At 35.9% G+C, this 21,418-nt stretch overlaps 1 protein-coding gene across 1 annotated transcript; it reads left to right on the top strand.

The window, feature by feature from the left end:
- The first annotated feature begins 356 nt into the window (after positions 1-356).
- On the top strand, positions 357-5,187 carry cxcr3.1 (chemokine (C-X-C motif) receptor 3, tandem duplicate 1). The gene is made up of 3 exons (XM_056475467.1): positions 357-441; positions 1,890-2,273; positions 3,161-5,187. Exons 2-3 carry the CDS (start codon positions 1,893-1,895, stop codon positions 3,881-3,883), a joined length of 1,104 nt encoding a protein of 367 aa, XP_056331442.1. The 5' UTR covers positions 357-441; positions 1,890-1,892; the 3' UTR covers positions 3,884-5,187.
- Positions 5,188-21,418: the final 16,231 nt, after the last annotated feature.

Raw genomic sequence — 21,418 nt, 5'->3', positions numbered from 1 at the left:
ATGAAAATGTTGAAAATAGTGAAAACAGTTGAAAATAGACTTGTGAATGGCAGAAACTATTCAGTACTGGATAATATCAATAAGAATACAGAACTGCCTTCACAATCTCTTTGAATTTATCAACAGAATTGTTTCAATTGGATAAACCACAACCAGTTAGCAAACGTGGTTTCAGTCTGTAATCTGCATCATATTTCTGTTTCACAGAGCATAACATTTCATTGAGAAATCAAAATGATTTAAAATAGAACTGTGAATGACAGACAACTGATCGTTATCATATTTCCTCTTTTTTGAACCCTGGTACTCCCTGCCACTGTCACCTCCTCCTTTCTCTCTTTTGCACATCTGCATGCTGTGACCTTTAGGTTTATTAATGACTAGCTCTCTATGTGCCAACCATTTTAGCACCTCTCAACCTCTGCGAGAGCACTTACGAAGGTATGTTGTCTCTTTTTTTTGTTCCTCATCCCCATTTCCTAACTTTCCACCACCCTTTATATCAATTCTTTCATAACATTTGACTTTTTATCAATGTTCAAATGAATGTTTAATTTTTGTGTTTTATATTTAAAGATTATCAGTAATGCTTTTATTTTGTGTTAAGAAGTTTAGCAGATTTTGCGGATTCTGTTGTGATAGGAATGTATTGAAAAAACTTATGTGATCAATTGTGATCTTAAAGTTTTAAAATGTTAGATGTATTTTACAAGCACAAATAGATACTTGTGTTGAAGGGAAATCCCAGGGGGTGACAGAGATCACCTTCATAACTTTCAGATTTCAATCACAGAGCATTATTTTAAACAGCATGATTTCCCATAATGAGTAGGGCTCATAACACTTAGAGGTGCTAGGCTCATTTTCAATGAAATGGTACTTTTACCAGGAATGTCCACTGACATGCTGCAATCTCAGCAACAAAAACAAAGATCACAGCCGATTTAAAGATTAATTGCATTATGAAGAATGCCCTTTGTGATGTTCTTCTGTGGCTAGTGTGGTTTTACATTTTCGCTTGTTTGTTCAATTGAGTGATTCTACGAATATGAATTGATTTTGTGCCAAAGCTGCTGAATAGCTGCACTAATAAAATCACGTATTTCACTCTAGAATCAAACTGTATTATTGAAAAGAGGTTTGGATGAACACTAAAATACACAGCAGTGTAATACATCACATTGAAACCTGTAAAAGAAATCAACGAAAATATTGTTCAACACAAATTAAGATATTTTGATGAACGTTTAAACTGTTTTGCTAGTTCAAAAACATTGGAACCTATTGACTTGCATTATATAAAGTTTATGGAACAAAAGAAGAGGAAAAAAAGACTTTGAAAAAAGGTTTGAACCATAAAATGCTGAGAAAATAATGATATATTTATAAAAATCTCTGCTATACACTTTTATACACATATACACTTATTTAACAACACACTTTACATGCCAATTTGCACATAACAGCTGCACATATAACGTTGTATATAGTAATAAACACGTACATACACTTGTCAATCTGTATATTTGCACTCACTACTTCTATTTTTTTTTTAAATATATTTCTTATCTGTTTTTTGTCCTGTCTCTGTTATCCTGTTGCGCTGTAGAAGCTCTGTCACGAAAACAAATTCCTCGTATGTGTGAACATACCTGGCAATAAAGCTCTTTCTGATTCTGATTCTGATTAAAGTTGGGATAACTGCTCTCACGTCTCATCTCATTTTTGCCCCCTTCTGGTCATGTTTGTTAGTCCAGGAAAAACGCTTTGCTTTAATTTGTCTTCATTGTACTAAAAGTAAAAATAAGAGAAGACTAAACTGAAACCGCATTTACAAGAAATTATAAAATGGATGAAAAAATGGATAATGATTCTTTTCTTTTCCCCAGAAAATGAATGTTGACTCAAAAACAACATTCAATATGAAGGATTACAGTGACTTTGCAGATCTTTACAATTACAGCGACTACAATTACAGTGAAAGCTATGGCGCAGGAGCTGTGTGCACTCAAGACTCCAGCATGCACTTTGACAGCATTTTTAAGCCGATCCTTTACTCACTGGCAGCGGTCGTGGGGCTGCTGGGAAACGGCCTGGTTCTGATTGTACTGTGGAAGAAGAGGGCGGGTTTGAATGTTACAGACATCTTCATCCTCCACCTGAGCCTGGCAGACATATTGCTGCTGTTAACACTGCCCTTCTGGGCTGTACAGGCGGTGAAGGGATGGATCTTTGGCACAGCATTGTGCAAACTGACTGGAGCTCTGTTCAAGGTGGGGATAAGAATATTTTGGGATACGGGCAGTGTTGATTTTTGCATGAATGTAAAACTTTTAGTTCTCTTAGCTGTTTTATGCATATATTTAAATTTAAAAGGAGACAAATCAGTTTCATCAAATCTAATTCCAAATCAACTTGTTGTGGGCCTCAATGGTTTTCATTGCATGGACAAAAGTATTTAATTTTGTGATCTGTAAAAACAGACATCTTTAAAAACAATCTCAGTGATGTTGTAAGTGTAAAGACCCTACCATACTCACAGCCAAGTGCTGTTTTTGCTCTTTTTTTTATGGGTAAAACATTCTAAATACCTGAGCAGCAATATACTCTTAACAATTCTTGAGCCACTCACACTAATGAGAGGTACTATTATATGAATATGAGCTGTGCACTGTCCTCTGAGCAACTAATATTACAGCAGTAAAAAAAGGCAAATAAATAAGGCATCTGATAATAGCAATGTAGATGCTTGAATAAATTCTACAACTCTGTAAAGTCAGATCATGTTCATTTGTATAGCATTTTTAACAAAAAAACTGCGTCTATATTGCTTTTAGAATAGAATTACACTTAATTGAAACTATGTTTTTACTGTAAAGTAACTCTTTGGTGTTTACTGTTTGGATTTTTCTGGCAAATGCCCAACCTTGAAATAAACAATAGTTCTACTTCAAAGCAGGCAGAGCACAGGCCTGTTGCCTCAATGCTGTAGAACAGTATTTTTTGTGTGTTTATAATCTGGAACAAAACCTTTATCGGGCTTTAAGAATATAAGTTCTTAGAATTAAAATTCTAATTAAATTAAAATTAATAAATTGATCCTTAAAAATGTACATTAGGTTTACAATCACATCTCTTCATTTGCATCTTTCTTCATCAGATCAATTTCTACTGTGGCATTTACATGCTTTCCTGCATCAGTCTCGACCGCTACCTGTCCATCGTCCATGCAGTGCAGATGTACTCTCGTAAAAAGCCCATCGCGGTTCACTGTTGCTGCCTGATGGTCTGGTTCTTCTGCTTTTTGCTCTCCACTCCCGAATGGATATTACTTGGTGCCAACAAGGACTCCAGACGTCAGGATAGAACAGAATGTGTTCATTTAGAAGCTCCTTCTAAATTTTGGCTTTTGGTCGACCGTCTGGTCTATCATCTTTTGGGTTACCTGATTCCAGCAATAATGATGGTCTTCTGCTACACTTGCATTCTGCTGCGCTTGCTGCTCGGCTCCAAGTGCATGCAGAAAAAGAGAGCCATCCATGTCATTGTAGCCCTGGTGCTGGCCTTCTTCATCAGCTGGACACCGTACAACATCGCCCTCATGGCTGACACCATGCATACTAACAGGACTGACTTTAACCAAACTTCCTGCGGGACCAGAACCACGTTGGATGTTGCGATCACAGCCACTTCAACATTTGCCTACATGCACTGCTGTGTCAACCCAATTCTTTATGCTTTTGTGGGGGTGAAATTTCGTCAGCACTTGCTGGACATGCTACGACCTCTGGGCTTCAAGCTGAAGGGCCGCGCAGGCCTGGTTTCTAGGCGGAGCTCGGGATGGTCAGAGTCAGTGGACACGTCCCACACATCTGCTTTCTGAAACATCAAATGCCATCAGACCGTTACCAAGCCAGCATCTTTTCCTGTAATTTGTACTCAACATTGTTGTATTATGCTAGAGGAATTCAAGAACTCATGCATTGCCGTTCACACCAATGATGATAACTATAACAAAAGGAAAAAAAGTCCGAAAAAAGTAGTAGAACTATTGGCGTTATACCCTATTTTTGATGTGTTCACCCAGCAGGGATTGGGAATTAGTTATAGAAATCACCATTGAGGAAACTAAAAAAATCCCCTACTTTAAAGAATGGTCTAATCCAGCACAACTGGAACTACAAGTGACATTAGTGTACACTGATTGGGTTAATGGCATGCCATGCAAAATACACAGTATTTTTAAGTGTTACAAGACATATACGGCCTTGATGATACAGTACCATTTCAAGTTGTCATATTTTGTCTCTCATTTTAATTTTGTTCTTTTAGTCACATATCATATGTTCCATTTCTGTTATTATGACAAACACAAAATTCAAATAGAGTCCTCTGTGATAAAAAAAACGAGCCTAATAATACAATTAGAAAAAAAAACGGTCTAAGATGAAAATGTAGTTATCAAGACTTTATTTTTTTTGTCACACTCTATATGATCGAAGTGTTGTGAATGTTTTGTTGAGGTGTTATTGGTTCAAATGTGTGTAATATTCATTATTTCAAAATTTTCGCTATGGAAAAAAATTCAGACCTATATAGTTAGATGATCTGTCTATTTCACTCTGAGACTCCAAACACAGCAATCCTCTGACAGCAGAGGAGTGAAATCAATGGCTAAAACAATCAAACAACATCGCCATCTTCTGTGTTGGAGGTTAATGTTACTTTAGTTTTAATAAACATAGTTATCATACGTGATTTGAACCAGTTTTGAATGTCTAGACTGTGCTCATTAATACACGTAATGTTTTAAAACATGAATATAGATGTTTAAGCTCTTCACATGTGGCAGCTACTGCAGGTTTTCAACTGTTTAGCTTTCTGTTTAATATATTGATTGCCTGCAACAGAGATAAAAGTTAATATTATGTTAAAATAGATCACTTTCAATTACTCATCAACTGGATAATGCTTTTAAAAAATGTGAGAAGCTGAAATTGATATATTTTTAATATTTACTTTTATAAATATATATTTTATTTTTTGATACATATTATTCATTATGTTTTGGAGTTAATTTTATGTAGTGTTTAGTAATGCTTTCCTGATATTTACTGTATGATGTTCTATTTTTTCTGTATTTTCTTTTGCTGTAAATAGATTTTTTTAAATCTCATAAATAATATTATGAAACAGTATCGCCAGATATACATTATAGTTTTTAATATCTGTTTTTAGTTTAGTATATAAATATGCTGAACCTTCATATAACATTTTCATTTGTGCTTGCATTAATCTTGTATCTATGAGATTTGTCTCAATTATGCTGTAAAACTGCAGTACAATAAAAAAGAAGCAAAATGACTACAGCTTGTGACTACTTATTATTACTTTCAAGCCCACCTTTGTTGAGTCCCTCCAAGTCCACAATGTAAATTACATGGGAAAACACAACTGAAAATACAACTGGCCTTTTTATTTAATTTAAACTCAAAACTGAACCATTCAATTGGGAACCGTTTATAAACCAATGGCATAACAAAAAAGTTCAATGCTTTATTACTTTTTTAAAAGTATTATTCCTACCAAAATACAAGGTAATTTTTTTATGCTTTTGTAAATTCTAAATAATGTCTAATGCAATTCAAAGCTCACTAATGGACAATAACAGTAAAACACATCAAATTTATGTTTAAAAAGACCATACTTACAATGTGTATTTATATTCTGTATTTTTGTTATGTTGTTTCAAAATTGGAATTGGTCAATATTATGAACAATTATAAAATTAAAAGAATCATGAAATATTTTTTAAAATGTGATACTTATTAATATAAAATAAACTGCCAGTAGGTGGCAGCAGATGACTTATAAATGTCTTAATAAGTGAGTCATTGAGCCAGTCATTCCATTCACTGAGATGCATGATTCATTCTAGAATGAAGCAAGTGTTTGTCTTAATGTCAAACACTGCCAGTAGGTGGCGACAAGTGTTAATGTGCAACATTGAGCCACAGAGTTCAGCTCGCAATCTTCCAATAGACCTAGTACCCAACAGTTTTGCAATTTTGCTAACAAAAACAGCATTTAAAATCTGAATATTTTGGCTAATAAATGACAATTAGTAATAAATATTTATCATGTCATAATATACAATTATACAACCATCCACACAGTCAACATCAGCAAGCATTTTAAATATTTAGTGAAGGGTGAAATTAACAAAAATAATAGTCATTCAGTGTTCAGTCCCAGAAATCCCAAAGAGAGGATATGACAAAAACAGTCAGATCTCTCATCTCTGACGTAAGAAAATATAATATAAATACAAGGGTAAGAAAATATAAATCTGACTGAGCCACACATTTATGCAAGAAACAAAAGTATATTATCTTGCAAAAAGGCCTATTTACAAAATTATACAAAATGTAACAGTTTCTAGGCCATGACTGAGGTGTAATTCAGCTTTACAGTTAAAGATAAATACTTGTGGATAGGGCAAAAGATTTTCCAATGATCTTCTGAACCATTTTATGGATCTCTATCCAATCTGCCTTAACCATGTCCCAGTCCCAGAATAAATGCATCCCAGCACTAATATTAGATTTGCACTTGAAACAGCATTGGGAAAATCTTATTGAGACCGACTGGCATTAACTATGTCCTATAAATTAATTTTCAGGATGTTTTGATTTTGGCTTGATATCATGCCACCTCTAAAAAAATGCCAGAGCAGGTCATGTATTACAGTAGGCCTACTGTATTACAGTAGGCTCATACAACTTATTACAACTTACACATTGTACTTATTACATTGTACAGTTCATTGCCTTCTTTTCGTTCAACTGAACTAAAATAGTTTAGCACATTGTGGCCACGGTGTATAATACTCTTTTTTTTTTATTATAACATTTTAACAGTACAAAAAATACACATGCCAGGGGGTAAGCATAAATCAAATACAAATATACAAAATGTACATATGTAATAATCAAATTAATACATTGTAGAGTTCACAAAGTTTGAAAGTGCGTAGGGCTTTCTTATTTAGAGAGTCTCTGATGCTACTAATATAAATTACTATATAATAGCATGATTCAGTCATCAATACCTTTGAATTTGGTTTCTTACTGGTAAATTTACATTTATGAATGTAAAATTTTGTCAGCAAAATAATTAAATTAATTAAATAAAAACTATTTTCCTCTTGACTAGGGTACATAGTAAAGCCAAAAAGTACATTTTCCCACAACAATGACAGCGGTTTAGAACACTGCAATTAGTTATTAATCAATTTTTGCACCTCACTCCATAAGTTGACTGAGTATGTGCAAAGCCAAAATAAGTGTAAAGCAGTCTCCTCATATTCATTACAAAAAATACAATTTACGTCAATCCCACTTTTGGTGTATGCGTACTCTTGTGGACACACACCAAAAACAAGATTCGCCCTCTGGTGGCTGGCTGCAGAATAGCTTAGAAAACAGCCCTCTCCATATAAACGAAAGGTCTCAAAATTCATTGAGGGTCGCAGGTCTGCACCCTAAATAAATATAACTAATCAAGACTACTAGACACTACACAGGGCGAACACGCAAACTCCGCACAGAAATGTCATATGACCCAGCTGGGGCTTGAACCAGCAGCCTTCTTGCTGTGAGGCGATTGTGCTATCCACTGCGCCACCATGCTGCCCCATCCAACATTTAGATTAATAATAATAATATTTATATCTGCAGCATGGTGGTGTATTGGGTAGCACAATGGCCTCACAGCTAGCTGCTCACAATGGATTTCTGTGTGGAGTTGTATGTTCTCTCCATATTCATGTGGGTTTCCTCCGGGTGCTCTGGTTTCCCCCACAAGTCAAAAAAACTTGTGGTATACTCTGTAAAAAAATGTATGTGCTATTTACTTAAAAGAATAGTGGTAACACTATTGCAGATATTAATTTTAAGTAGTTTGAAAACTTTAGCAAAAACCACTTGAATGAATCATGTGAAAATTACAAATTTTTTTGAGTATTAGATGAGGATTTTAATATTATTAGTGGAATGTGCTTTTATAATTTAAGCAAATCCACCACCATTTACTTATATTTATTTTTTTTAGCAAAAACCACTTGAATGAATCATGTGAAAATTACTAGTTTTTTTTGAGTGATAGATGATGATTTTAATATTAGTAGTGGAATGTGCTTTTATAATTTAAGCAAATTAACCACATTTTACTCATATTTATTAATAAAAATTACTCATTCATAAAATGTAATATATATCATTTAGAATGAAACTCATACACAATGCATTTTGGCCAAATATCATTTTATTACATGTTCCACTGATAACAAAATGGTACACACAATTTGTTAAACAAATCTATTTAAAATGTACAGCAATGTTAAGCTCTGAAAAAAGTCCTTTATCCATGTCATGGAAAAAATGTTGAGTCAACTTTCTTTTGTAGGAATAGTCCCATTTTAGACAAAATCTGACAGAATTGCACAACATATAAAACCAGTATAAAAGCTGTATCTCAAAATAATAGCAGTGAAAATTCCCCAACAGTTTGTAACAGTGAATTTGTGTCAGAAACTTATTAGAAGTTTGTTTTTGGGTGATTTTAATATGGGGAATACTTGTATAAATCCAGCTAGCCATGACTCACTTATCCTCCAAGACAATGCAGAAGTCCTCATGGTTGGTCATCCCTCTGACAGACAGCAATTCTCTGTGCATTCCCACACTGTAAAATAAACATTACGTTATCATTATGAAATTATGCAGTTGTACATTTCAAATGTTTAAGGTTTACTAAAACACATTGAGGAAATACATTAAGGAAATAAACCATTTCTTTGTATCTCTGTGAACAATAATTCTCCTAAATGTTTGAGTAGACGTTGCTGACTTACACTATAACATAAGTACACAAGTATTTTACTAATAATGGACAGGCTGTTTTCAAAATGTATACTAATGTACAAAGAAATAAGTTTATAAAAACAAACCATATTTATACAAGGAATAGTGCATTCATCAATGTAGTGTTTGAGTTATATATTTGTTTTTCTTGTAAAAATGCAAAAATATAAAAGGCTGTTTTCTGAAAACTATAAGTATCTAAAACAGTTTAAGACACTTACATTGCGCTTACATCTACAACTTCCTCTTTTTCATTCAAATACACCAGCAACAGAGAACGACATCTCTCATCTCGTCCCTCATTTAATGTGAGGTCTGATGCAACAAAAGTGTAGAAATTAGTAATATTGCCTAATAATAATAATACACAAATAACATGATAAAAAATACCTGCTGTATGGCACCCATAAACCGCTCCTCTTTTGTGGGAAAATACTGTGAACATTTTCTTCATTAATCTGAAAAAAATAAGCAAACAAATATTAGTATTTATATACAGTATTATATAAAAACACTGTTAAATACATCATCAATGCTGTAAAAGGAACCTTATGAAATGGAAAAACACTAGCTGTGCATAAACCCCATTGAATAGCTATAAAGCTAACATACTAACTTAGGCTAACCAACAAAGTTCACTGTTGTTTGTCCAGCCCGCTTAAATGTTGCCTGATCAAACAAGGCTTCTGAACAAGCTTGAACAGCATGTGTCTTTCCTGAAAGAGCTTATTAAAGACAATAAAATGATAAACTGTTAATGCTTACCTCTTAACATGCTCGCTATCGATCTGCTCCTTGAAAATGTCGTCTGATCACTGCCGTTGTTGAGATTCAAATGCAAACATCTCAATTAAATCCACATAATTGAGTAAATTTTCTTAAAATAAATGTGAAGCCATCTTTCCTCAATATTATTAGCTTAATTGGTCTCTCAAATTAAGCCTAATAATTGCACTGGTTTCCTTAAAAAGTTAAATTTATCTCTTGATTTTGTTTGCAAAATCTTGTCAATATTTTATAATAAATCCAGAATATAAATTTTTAAAAGAAAATATGACCAATATTTTTAATGACCACATCAATTTTTCTTAATGAAAATTACAAGCCTCAGGATTAATTTTTTACAGTGTAGGTCAATTAAGTAAGCTAAATTGTCCGTGGCATATGTGAATGATTGTGTATGGATGTTTCCCAGAGATGGGTTGTGGCTGGAAGGGCATCTGCTGCGTAAAACATATGCTGGATTTGTTGATTGTTCATTTCGCTGTGGCGAGCCCAGTTTAATAAAGGAACTAAGCCAGAAAGAAAATGAATGAATGAATATTTATATCTGACAGTGTTTAACTGGCTAAAATCTCTCTCACATTGGTGATACTATACTGTTTGAAGGGTTTCAAGATTGTGATAGGTCGTTTACAGTGTTTTTAATGAGATTGTCAGCTGAATATCTTAAGCCAACTCAAAAACTCAAATTTAACAGAGCCAAGTGTAGCAGGTAGATATCATGTTGACTTACTTGTACTGCACATTTTTCAGACAATGTTTTCGTTTAAGAAGTAGAACAGTTTTTGGATCCATAACTTAACCTTTGACCTCCGGATCACCAGCAATACCCTGGCTTTCCCTCTGATCGTCTTTCCCAGACAGCATATGAATGTGGGCCACTTTAGGCAGTTATGCGGCACTGGTGGCTTTCCTTCGGCCCTGACAAAATTTATGTGAGCCTGAAGTGGCCCCCCTGTCCAATGACAAAGGGGGAGGGGGCAAAGGGGGGGGGGGGGGGCTGGGGGCAAAGATTCAAATTCATATATGGGCCGTTTAAGGCAAAGATTTGGCACTTTTGGCAAAATGTAATCTGAATGTAAGCCTAATGTGACCCATGTGGAAAATGATAAATTTGGCCCAAATGATGGAGGACAAATGTCGGCCACAGTCAGCAAAAATGTGGCATAGTCATTTAACGTTAATCTGGGTCTAAACCTAAAGTGGCTCACTCGTGTAAGTGCAAATGTGGCCCAGTTATCTTAAGACATATGTGGGCCACTTTTGGCAAATATTTGGCACAGTAAGCTCTGGCTACTGTGGCTGTGAGCCTAATGTTGCCCAGTTATTTTAAAACATACGTGGACCATATAAACTAGTCACCATCATGGAGAAAAGTGTTTGCTTTAGTTGGGCTCATAGCCCTGAACCTCTTAATATAAAATTTCTTTTGAGCTGCTGTAACTTTTAAGAACTTTGTTTGAAAAGTTTATTCATTACAGAAAACAAGACAAGTAACAAAAATAAATAAATAAATAAAATGAAGTGAGGCACAACCTGTAATAAAATAATATAATTCACTGATGTTAACCAATGTTTAATCCATTATTAGAAGTAACGTAATAACATACTTGCACATGCCATAGAATTATGAAGGTTTAGAAGCTAAAAAAAATTATAAAGTTCAACTTCTGCTCACAGAGAAATCAATTATCAGCATATGAACTTCAACAATGGTGACAATTTTCAAAATGAACAAAACACAAACAGGAGACTAAAAGTGACAAAATCAACAACATCAACATAAACAGCAGAATCTAAATCAAATAATGAAAACTGCATCATCAATAAGCTATATCATGTATTCATCCTGCAACGCATGCTGGGATTTTTGTACTTTGCCACACCCAGCAAGTGTAAGGTGTAGGCCAGATCTGGGCCAGAATAAAAGCAAACTGTGGCCCAGAATAGGGTTGGTTCTGGTTCATTTGGTTGAATTCTGCCAAATATGTGGAGTTGCTTTGGCTTATTTGTGGCTCAGATTTAACAAACAGGAGCGGACCGCCTTAGAGCCATCATTCCATGCGGTATGTGGGCCGGATGTAAGTGTCTGGTGTGGGCCGAATCTGCGCCAGAATAAAAGCAAACTGTGGCCCAGAATAAGGTCAGGTCTGGTTCATTTGGTTGAATTCTGGCTGATATGTGATATTGCTATGGCTTAATTGTGGCCCAGATCTGGCAAACAGGAACGGACCGCCCAAGTGCCATCATTCCATGTGGTATGTGGGCCGGATGAAAGTGTCTGGTGTGAGCTAGATTTTAGTCACATGAATTTTGCTAGCTTGGTAGACTAGGGCTCACACTTCATTGGCTACGTCTCCATCAGTCAGTCTAGCTTGTTTAAAGTTTGATGACAAAGTGTCAGACATTTATTGTGCCTGTGAACTAATTAAGCACAAAAGTGAGAATACATCATGGGTACACAGCATGGTAAAAGCCAGATTGAGTGTCAGATTAGTGCTATGGGTGTAGCAATGCAGTATGTTTTTAAAATTTGCCAAAAGAAAAATTTAAATAATAACGTAAAAAAATTTAAGTAGCTCATTATCACACACACACACACACACACACACACACACACACACACACACACACCACACACACACACACACACACACACACACACACACACACACACACACACACACACACACACACCACACACACACACAGATGTAACCACAACAGTGGCAAAAGTTGTTTAAATAGGCAAAACTGTTTATATCGAACCACCTAGTTCTGTTTGTAAAGTAAACAGCATGATTGTTCCAAGATGGCAGCTGCTCTCTGGAATGTTTTGGCTTCACTTTCCTCCAGTAACAGAAGACTGGTAATCCATATTTTCCTTAATCAACAGTAGAAACAAATGAAACATGATCATGATTTTAACTAAAATGAGAAACTAATAAAACGGGGTGTCTATTTTTTGAGAGTGTTTTTTTTTAGCTCCTCACCATAGATTACAACCAACCACATTACAAACAACCAAGGGGGAAGGATATTAAGCTGCTGTATCAAAATAACCACAAGGTGTCGTTATTGTGGCAATAGTGTCATGGCATTATGTCAACCATGTTACATTCGCTTCTGATAAGTATTCAAACTCACATTTACTGATATTGCAGCCTTACTGCAGTTACGGTTTGCACAAAACACACGCTTGTGTAAAGCAAACTTTATCTGTTTTAAAATTAAACATGAAATATATTACACAATCAAATATTCATCACTGGCATTCATTTTCATAGGCACATTATTTGTAGAGCAAATGAATTATTCGCTTTAGTGGATCCTATTCTGTTGGATCACCAGCTTTGGCTGTCTGCAGTTCTAAATTGGACATAATGTCTATTTGGGGATTAACAGCTGAAAATGTATATCAGAATAGAAAATATTGTGTAAAATGTATGTAAACACGTTTATTGTTAAACAAAATCATTATTAAGTAAAGTTTTAGCTTTAAGATTCTTTCATTACGTTGGCAAAATGGTCAGTGAAATGCAGTTGGTGTAAATGCTGATGCTTTTTTCACTTTTGCTGACACCCAGGGACCAAAGCACTCTTGCCTTCCTTGCTTCTCTGTCAGATCACAGCAGGCTTTAATAGACAGTGACTAAAGCAATTAGGGTCGCAAGTCTTTAAATGTGAAGCATTTAAATTTAACTGTGTGTCTCAGTGCATAAACAAGCACAACAGCCAATGAAATTGCTGTATTTGAGAGAAGGGAATAAACGGAGGTCAGAGCCAGCTCCAAGTGGGCCTTCGAGCTCCAAGTGGGCCTGTATAAATCTGGAGTTTTTTTTATTTATTTAATGTCTTGTACATGACACAGGGTTCAATATTGTGCTTTATACATGTCTACACCTACACCAACTCTAAACCCAACCTCACAGTAACCTGTTGTATTTTATTAATGTCTACACCTATCCCAACCCTAAACCTAACCTCACAGTAACCTGATGTGTTTTATTAATATTTACTCTACCTACACCACCTAAACCCAACCTACTTGTGGAGTGATCCCTCCCACTTGGAGGTCTCTGGGCTGCAGCGATACCTACAGTACTTGGCATTTGAGACTATTTGCCCATGTGAAACTAAGTTACACTGGGTACACAAATACAGACATCAGACTTCAAGGTTATTGATAAAGGGCATTATAAAAGGTATCTGGCATGTAGGCTGCACACGCGTACTTTAGAAATAAGCACATACTTACAATATACATATACTGTAAGCAAGCCTGCATGCTGTCTGCGTGATGTGGATTTTGCCAAGTCACATTTATAGTGCACTTTACAGAACACAGATTATCAAATCAGCTTTACAAGGTGAGCACTGAGCAAGCAATAATTTCATAGGAAATTTCGCAGGTTTCATAGGAATTTTCCAGTTCATAGGAAAGTTTCAGTTTGAGTCTACCAGTTCAATGACGATTCAGCTCGGTTCAATACGCAATGAATGTCAAAGCTGAAGGAATCTGTCATCAAAACAACATGCATGTACTTACTGTACATGCACCCCTGATTTTAACCAGCAGGTGTCAGATTGACACCAGTGACTGGAGGTATCACAAAGTCTTCTATAATATTGATGTGGTCTTTTTCAAATAGTTCATGTTTTTTAGAACAATTCTAATATAGAACAATTTCTAAACATTTGGTCTTCTGTTCATACATAATGTAATCATCGTTCAACATTTGAAGGAATTTGTTGAATTTTTGATTGAAGAGCTGATAGAAAACTGTGTTGTACAAAATGATCAGGGCATGTCACGAAACCCCTTTCAAGAGTTTACACTTACCTGATGATTGATTATAAGCAAGTTTGGCATGCTGTCCCGGGAGAGAGCCCTGGGCGAGAGGGGAGCTTTGAGCTCAGGTAGATCTCGACACCTCCCGTTTTTAATAAGAGCTGATGACTAAAATGATTGCTATGATGAGATATGCTGCTGGATGAGAGTTTGACTGTAGTGCTAAATTTAGATTGATCAATTCACTATAGTGCATGTTTTTGGAATGTGGGAGGAAACCGGAGAATCCGGGGGAAACCCACGTGAGCACAGAAAGAACACACAAACTTCGACCAGAAACGACAGCCGGCCTGTTAAAGGACTAACCAGTGACATTCTTGCTGTGAGGCAACAGTGCTAACCACTGGGCCACCGTGCCACCCTATGAATCGAAAGGTGGAGGAGAAGGGGTGGAAGGGGGATTCTCAAATCGAAGATGACTATAGTGAGAAACCCTGTCTTTTTATAGTGGGTTAGGAATCGTCTGATTGGTGGATCATACATAGTTAATGCAGAACCAGCAGTGTTTAATCATAATCACATGATCCCTTAGAAATTAGTTTATAAATAAACTTCGCTTATATTGTTGGAAACAGAGTTGTCAATGTTAGAGAACAGCAATTATTGTAGCACAAACTAACTTTACTGAAGGCCCTAACGGTCTTGCTTTAAATGACTTCTGCACATCTGTGCCCACAGCACATTACTAGTCTATTTCTAGTCTGTCACTCTCATCTGATCTTTATCAGCTCTTTTACAGTCTAACATTTTTTTATCACTTTGCTGCAAAGGGCTTTTGATCAGGTTTATATCAGGACTCTTGGCTGGCCATTTTATTATTTCAGTATTTTCATCAGCATTGTGTTTTCAGCATGGAACTTCCTAACCTGTTTTGCTGTGTGACGGGGGTCATTATCTATTATGAATATTGCATGAATAGAGCATGTTGCTGAAAGAACTTCTGGTAAACATTGCATTCACTCTGCCATGTATCTGTGTAATAGATCAAACTCCTGCTGTAGAAAACATCACCCAAACCATGACTCTTCATTCACCTTTCACTGACTTCACTGCACATTCTTTGGATTCTGTCAGTCCCAAACAATATTTCCAAACAAACACATAGAAAATAAAATAGTTTTCACCACTAAAGTGAACTTTTTGCTGTTCACCCAACTTGCTCTCCAGCATAGATTAGTTTAGCCTTTTGATTATTTCTTCTGGTTAAGGTTTGGTTTCTGCAGGGCTTTCAGTCCAAGTTCTCAAACACTGAGCAGATCCTTATCCCATTCCACCCTGCACTGCTGTTCAGTTCCAGCTGTTGTGTTGACCATTGGGATTCTTTGCATTACCGTGTCCTCTCTTGCATTTGTATTGCGTTAATCTTTTTAGGGACTTAATTGAGTTGATGGTATTGTAAAAATGCAATATTGAAGAAATTTCATTTGGAACCATTAGCTTCTCTTTCTGTGGCTGAAATGTTTCTCTTTTTAAACTTCGTCTGGAGATTTCAGCCACATTAAAACAGTTCCGCATCTCACAAAGCCAGTGGAAACAGGAAAGTTTGAATGTCTGGAATAAGAAGTTTTAATAGTGTGTTTTATAATATAGCTAATACTCGTTAAATATGTATATTCAATGTCCTGCTGTTCATTAAAGATTTCAATATTTGCCAATTAATACTTTTATGTATTATAAGTCTTATACAGTATATTTTTAGTTATAATTATTATTTTTGGCAGTCCAGTATGTGGCTGGAAAAAAAACATATTCCAGAGTAATTGACGGTTCATTCCGCTGTGGTGACCCCTGATAAATGTTTATACCATATCACAATATACATATACAAAATAGACAGCAAGCAAATATTAACAATTTTGTTTGCTTAGGTGTTCATTTCATATAAAATAAATGTGAACTATGATATATACAGTCATGTATAGTCAGCTTCTCAAGAAAGCAGGTTAAGCTCTGTTTCTCATACAGTATTAGTGTGCTTGGCTTGACATACAGCAGCTCTCAAAAGTTGACAAACCAGTTTTAGAGACATGCCAAAACATGTTTGTGTAGACATTAGGAATGAAACGCGTGACTTTCAAAGTATTCTATCATTCTCAAACATCATCTACACTCACTTTTTTCTACTGAAATGGTCATGAAAATTAACTACACAACACATTTTAAACCACGGATGCTAATCCTGAAGAAAGAGTTAGACCTAGAAAAAAAAAGATGAACTGAAACAAACTACATGCAAATGTTAAACTGTCAGGCAGTGACAACAGGACAGGAAATTCACACTTTACACTGAATGTAGCTACACTGTACATCTTCATCAACTCTGTTTATTTAATTTCCATCATGCAATGACGACTCAAGAGAAATATCAGATGGAATATTGCGTTGCATGACAATGCAGTCATGCAGTCAGTCACACTAATGCTCAGATGTTCTGTTTCAAAACAGGAACTGAGAAGGGTGAAACGTGTGGTTATTTTTTGAACATCAAAATGCTCTATCACAGAAAGCCCAAGCAGATGTACCTCTGTTCACAAACCTTTCTAGGAAACAAAACTTTGTTTGGCTTCAGACAGGTTAAAATGGCTTAATGTTTTTCTCACTTTGCTCACAGGCCTCTGTTGTTCAGGACTTCCTTTACATAGACACTCCCTTGAAGATCAGTACAAAAACAAGTGCATGTACAAAGCCTTTCTTTCTCTCTGACTACAACACGAACACTGTTATTTCTGTCCATGGGGTTATTCCACTGACGAGAGCACTAAACATTATATCTTAAAAATCCCAAACGCGTTTTTTCCCAGTGTTCAGAAAGTGCTAAGAAAACATGAAGAAAGTACTTCCTCCAAATGGTTGTGTAAAAGGGAAAAAGAACCTTCAAGACCACATTTCACGGGAAACTGCACAAATGCCAAATCATTATTCTCTCATCTTAACTTTATGAACAGTTAATAACTTTCCAATGTATTATTCTCTTTCATAAACTATTTGAAAAAGACAAACATTTGGCTACTTCACAGAATTTGAGTGAGACATGAATGCACCCTCATTTTTTTTCATAAGCTTCATAACACTTATGTAAGTGACAGAACACACCCTTTCACATAGACCACTGACCTTTAGAAGACTTCTGAATAAAATACACTGCCCCTTCAAAGAAAATTTACATGACTTCCTTTCATGGAAGCAGAAATTGTATCTTTATTCATCAGCAGATTCTATGACAGTGGCAAAATTTGAACACACATTTCAATATTGTGATGAGTATTTATTTATGTTTAAAATATTAAATTAAAATATGTATTTATTTGATTTATTTGAAAAACTTTAAATGTTATTTATTTTATTAAGTAGTTTTATTAGTATATTTTTTTATTTACAGTGTGTATAAGAAATGGGTTTTTCTCCTGTTGCGTTCAACAACCAACCAAATAAACAGAGAAGGGTCCCATGACTTTAAGGTTAACATCACACCTTTCTCCAAATTTCCAGAGGTCAAATATTGACCCTCAAGCATGACCAAATGACCATAGAAGTCTCATGATCTTAAGGTTAACTTGCTCCAAATTTCAGGAGTTGGATTATTGACTCTATGATAATCATACTGACTCTACAAACCTCAAGTATGTGCTTTGCAATCAGAAATAATGTGCACCTATAGCTGAGAGAGAAGGTGGGCTGAATCAACTTACTCTTCTCTCTTACCTAATAGGCCGGCCTTTGGCCAGCACCCAAATTTTGACTATAAAGGTGAGGATTTCTTGCTGAAACATTGGAAGCTCAGCCGTGGGATAAGTGCACATCGCCCTGCATTCTCAGACACACGTGTTGGTTTTCCAATGTGACTGCAATGGGCTCCCCAGTCTTTGAGGAGGAAAATGAAGGCATGTCTCTGAGGTTGTATATACTTATATTAAATTGCTTGGGGCTTCATTATCTGTCTTTTATTTATGTAATCCTTATTATTCATCTTTACTTCGCATTATAAGCCTTTTATGCAGTTTTGTTGTATTTTGATTAAGTTTCATAAACTTATTTCGAGAGGAGCACGTGATATGATTGAGCATGACTGGCTGCTCATCTGTAATCAGTAATAATCCAATCAGAGTGATCCAAGCTTACAACAAATGGATCGTTTTCTCCCTACTGCTCTATCTTCGTTTTGGAACAATCCCCATCCACCCCATCTCCTCCTTTTCCTCCCTTTTCTAAGGGAGAGTTCTCGAGACCTACCTGATCTCGGATCCCCTTATAGGCTTATTGACTGAGCGGGAGCCCTGGGCTCAAGTATCTCCGAGCTCAGGGTTCACTCCCGAGACAGCCTGCCAAACCTGCTATTAACGCTAAGCCTACCTAAGTGGGAACTCTTGAATGATGTTCATGAGTATGATTTATGATTATTGAATATTATTGTGATAATTGATAGCAGCTGTGTGTACCAGCAATAAACAGTTATGTTGCTTGATTAGTATGGTGTATGGAATGTTATTGGTGCCTTCTCTTGTCGATTAGCACCACACTTGTCTCACTTGCATAAACACAAACCATACTAAAAGCTTTTTGGTATGCTGAAACATTTTACATACTAAACTTTGGGGCATACTAAAACTGTGTACAGTATTTATAGCATTAATTTAGTCTTCAGTGTCACATGATTTTTTAGAAATCATTACACTGATTTATGTTGTAAAACATTTTTTTCTTTTCATTTTATATTGAAAACAGTTGTGCTGCTTCATTTGTCCTTATTATAATAGTGTATAATGTATATTATAAGGTTTAGAACCAGCCCAGGCTCATTGGAAATACTGTACTTCAGGATACATTTGTTCAAAATGTAAAATACGTTGCTCAAGGTACATTTCATTGCACTTCTCAGATGACAAATGAGAAATCCATCGTAGAATCTTAAACACTACTGTATCTTGTGTTTAAGATAGATGTCCTCTGTGTATATGTCTATGAAAAGACAGTGCTTGTAGTACCGATCACCTAGACCAATGAATCACTGAAATAAAAGCCACCAGTAGTGTTTTCAAAACCAAACTTAAGAGACCAGTGCACTGTGAACATGTATAGTTTTATCTTGAATTTGCATAACTTTTATCTCTTTTGTGTAACCGTGCTTCACCAGACTCAAACCCACAAAGGACAACACAATACTACAATAGTGAGCTACTAAGCCAGAAATATACACCGTTAAGATGTTTTGTGGAATTGATTTGGTTAAATGAAAATAATCCTTTGTTCGTGGATAATATGTCTATAAAAATCATTCAAGAGTTCACACTTAGCTGATGATTAATTATGAAGCTTTTTTGGCATGCTGTCCCGGGAGAGAGCCCTGAGCTCATAAGATCACGAGCCCAGGGCTCCCTCTTATTTGCAAGGGGAGTTTTTCATGTAGATCTCGAGAACTCCCCTGCTGTAGTAGCTAATGAACAGATAGTGATTGCTCTTAAGAGATAACTTCTTACTAGGAGCAAGTCTATGGTGCCGATTTGGATTAGTCAATTTACTTAAGTTGCATGTTTTTGGACGGTGGGAGAAAACTGGGGAACTCAGGGGAAACCCACGTGAGCATGGGGAGAACGTGAATACTCCACAAAGAAATGTCGGCTGGCTTAGTGAGGGCTAGAACTAGTGACGCTCTTGCTGTGAGGCAACAGTGCTAACCACTGGGCCACCGTGTGAAAAGGAACTAAAGTTAAGATCCTACTGCCTCGCAGTATTCATGTTACCTACAAACTGCAGTGAAATGTTTAAATGTCTTGCAGTTTCACAAAAATGTAGGCTGAAGCACATTTTCAATGAGTCTGTGTTGTATAACCATTCAATTTCACACACACACACACACACACACACACACACACACACACACACACACACACACACACACACACACACACACACACACACACACACACACACACACACACACACACACACACACACACACACACACACACACACACAAGAAATGTTATACTAAACAGCCCTCAAAGTGGCTCATTGGCTCGTATTCATAGTGGAACCACTTTAAGTCTTATACAGCACCTTTGTCAAATGGTCAAATGTAAGAGTTATTATGTTACACTACTTTAGTTTAGCTGTGAATGGAACTTTACTACAATGACAAAAGCTCGTTTTAATCAGTTTTGGGCTTTTCTAAGGCCAAAACAGTTTGTCTGGGTCCCTGAAATTGGATGCCAATGCTGAGAATCACGTTACCCTCAAGAGATACAATGCATTTTAATGTTGTAGTTTTTATCCGTTCCCCAATAAGCAAATCATCTGGGGTAAGCTGCTTTGTAGCAAAAAATGACTATAAACTGAAAAATATTTCACAGTGATATTTATTCTTTATATTTGTTGGTCAAATGCAGACTTGGTGAGCAGTAGAGCCCTCTTTCAAAAACAGTAAATTATATGTGCTGGCCACAAACAAACGGAAGTGTGATCACGCATTACACACACAGACACATGTGGGCACAGTTGCATCAACCAAAACAGACAGAAATAATGACATGAATAATATCCATCTGTCACTGCTTATAGAATACACATGTATTTTCTTTACAATACACTTGGAACGCGATAAAAAAAAAAAAAAAAAAAAAAAACATTGGACAAGACACCAGTAAATAATGACCAGTATGATAATTCCACTGATGAAATGAAAAGATTAATTAAAGTGCTCTAGTTGGTCAGGGTTCCCACTCTTCCAAATTCCTTAATTATCACTGTCTACAAAGCTGAATTTCTATTTTCTATAATGACGAGAAAAACAGACTGCGAGCAGACAAAACCAGTCACAGAGAGTATTTTAAATCCAACATTTAATTGTTATTAAGTTTATTTG

The sequence above is a fragment of the Danio aesculapii genome, chromosome 16, assembly GCF_903798145.1.
Source record: "Danio aesculapii chromosome 16, fDanAes4.1, whole genome shotgun sequence".
Taxonomy (NCBI): domain Eukaryota; kingdom Metazoa; phylum Chordata; class Actinopteri; order Cypriniformes; family Danionidae; genus Danio; species Danio aesculapii.
This window is presented reverse-complemented; position numbering and strand designations above follow the sequence as displayed.

What these genes read in the sequence shown, in the direction of transcription:
- cxcr3.1 (XM_056475467.1), top strand. Translation starts at nt 1,893, where the DNA reads ATGAATGTTGACTCAAAAACAACATTCAATATGAAGGATTACAGTGAC. An exon ending in TGACTGGAGCTCTGTTCAAG is followed by an intron (nt 2,274 to 3,160) that starts GTGGGGATAAGA and finishes TTTCTTCATCAG; the next exon opens with ATCAATTTCTACTGTGGCAT.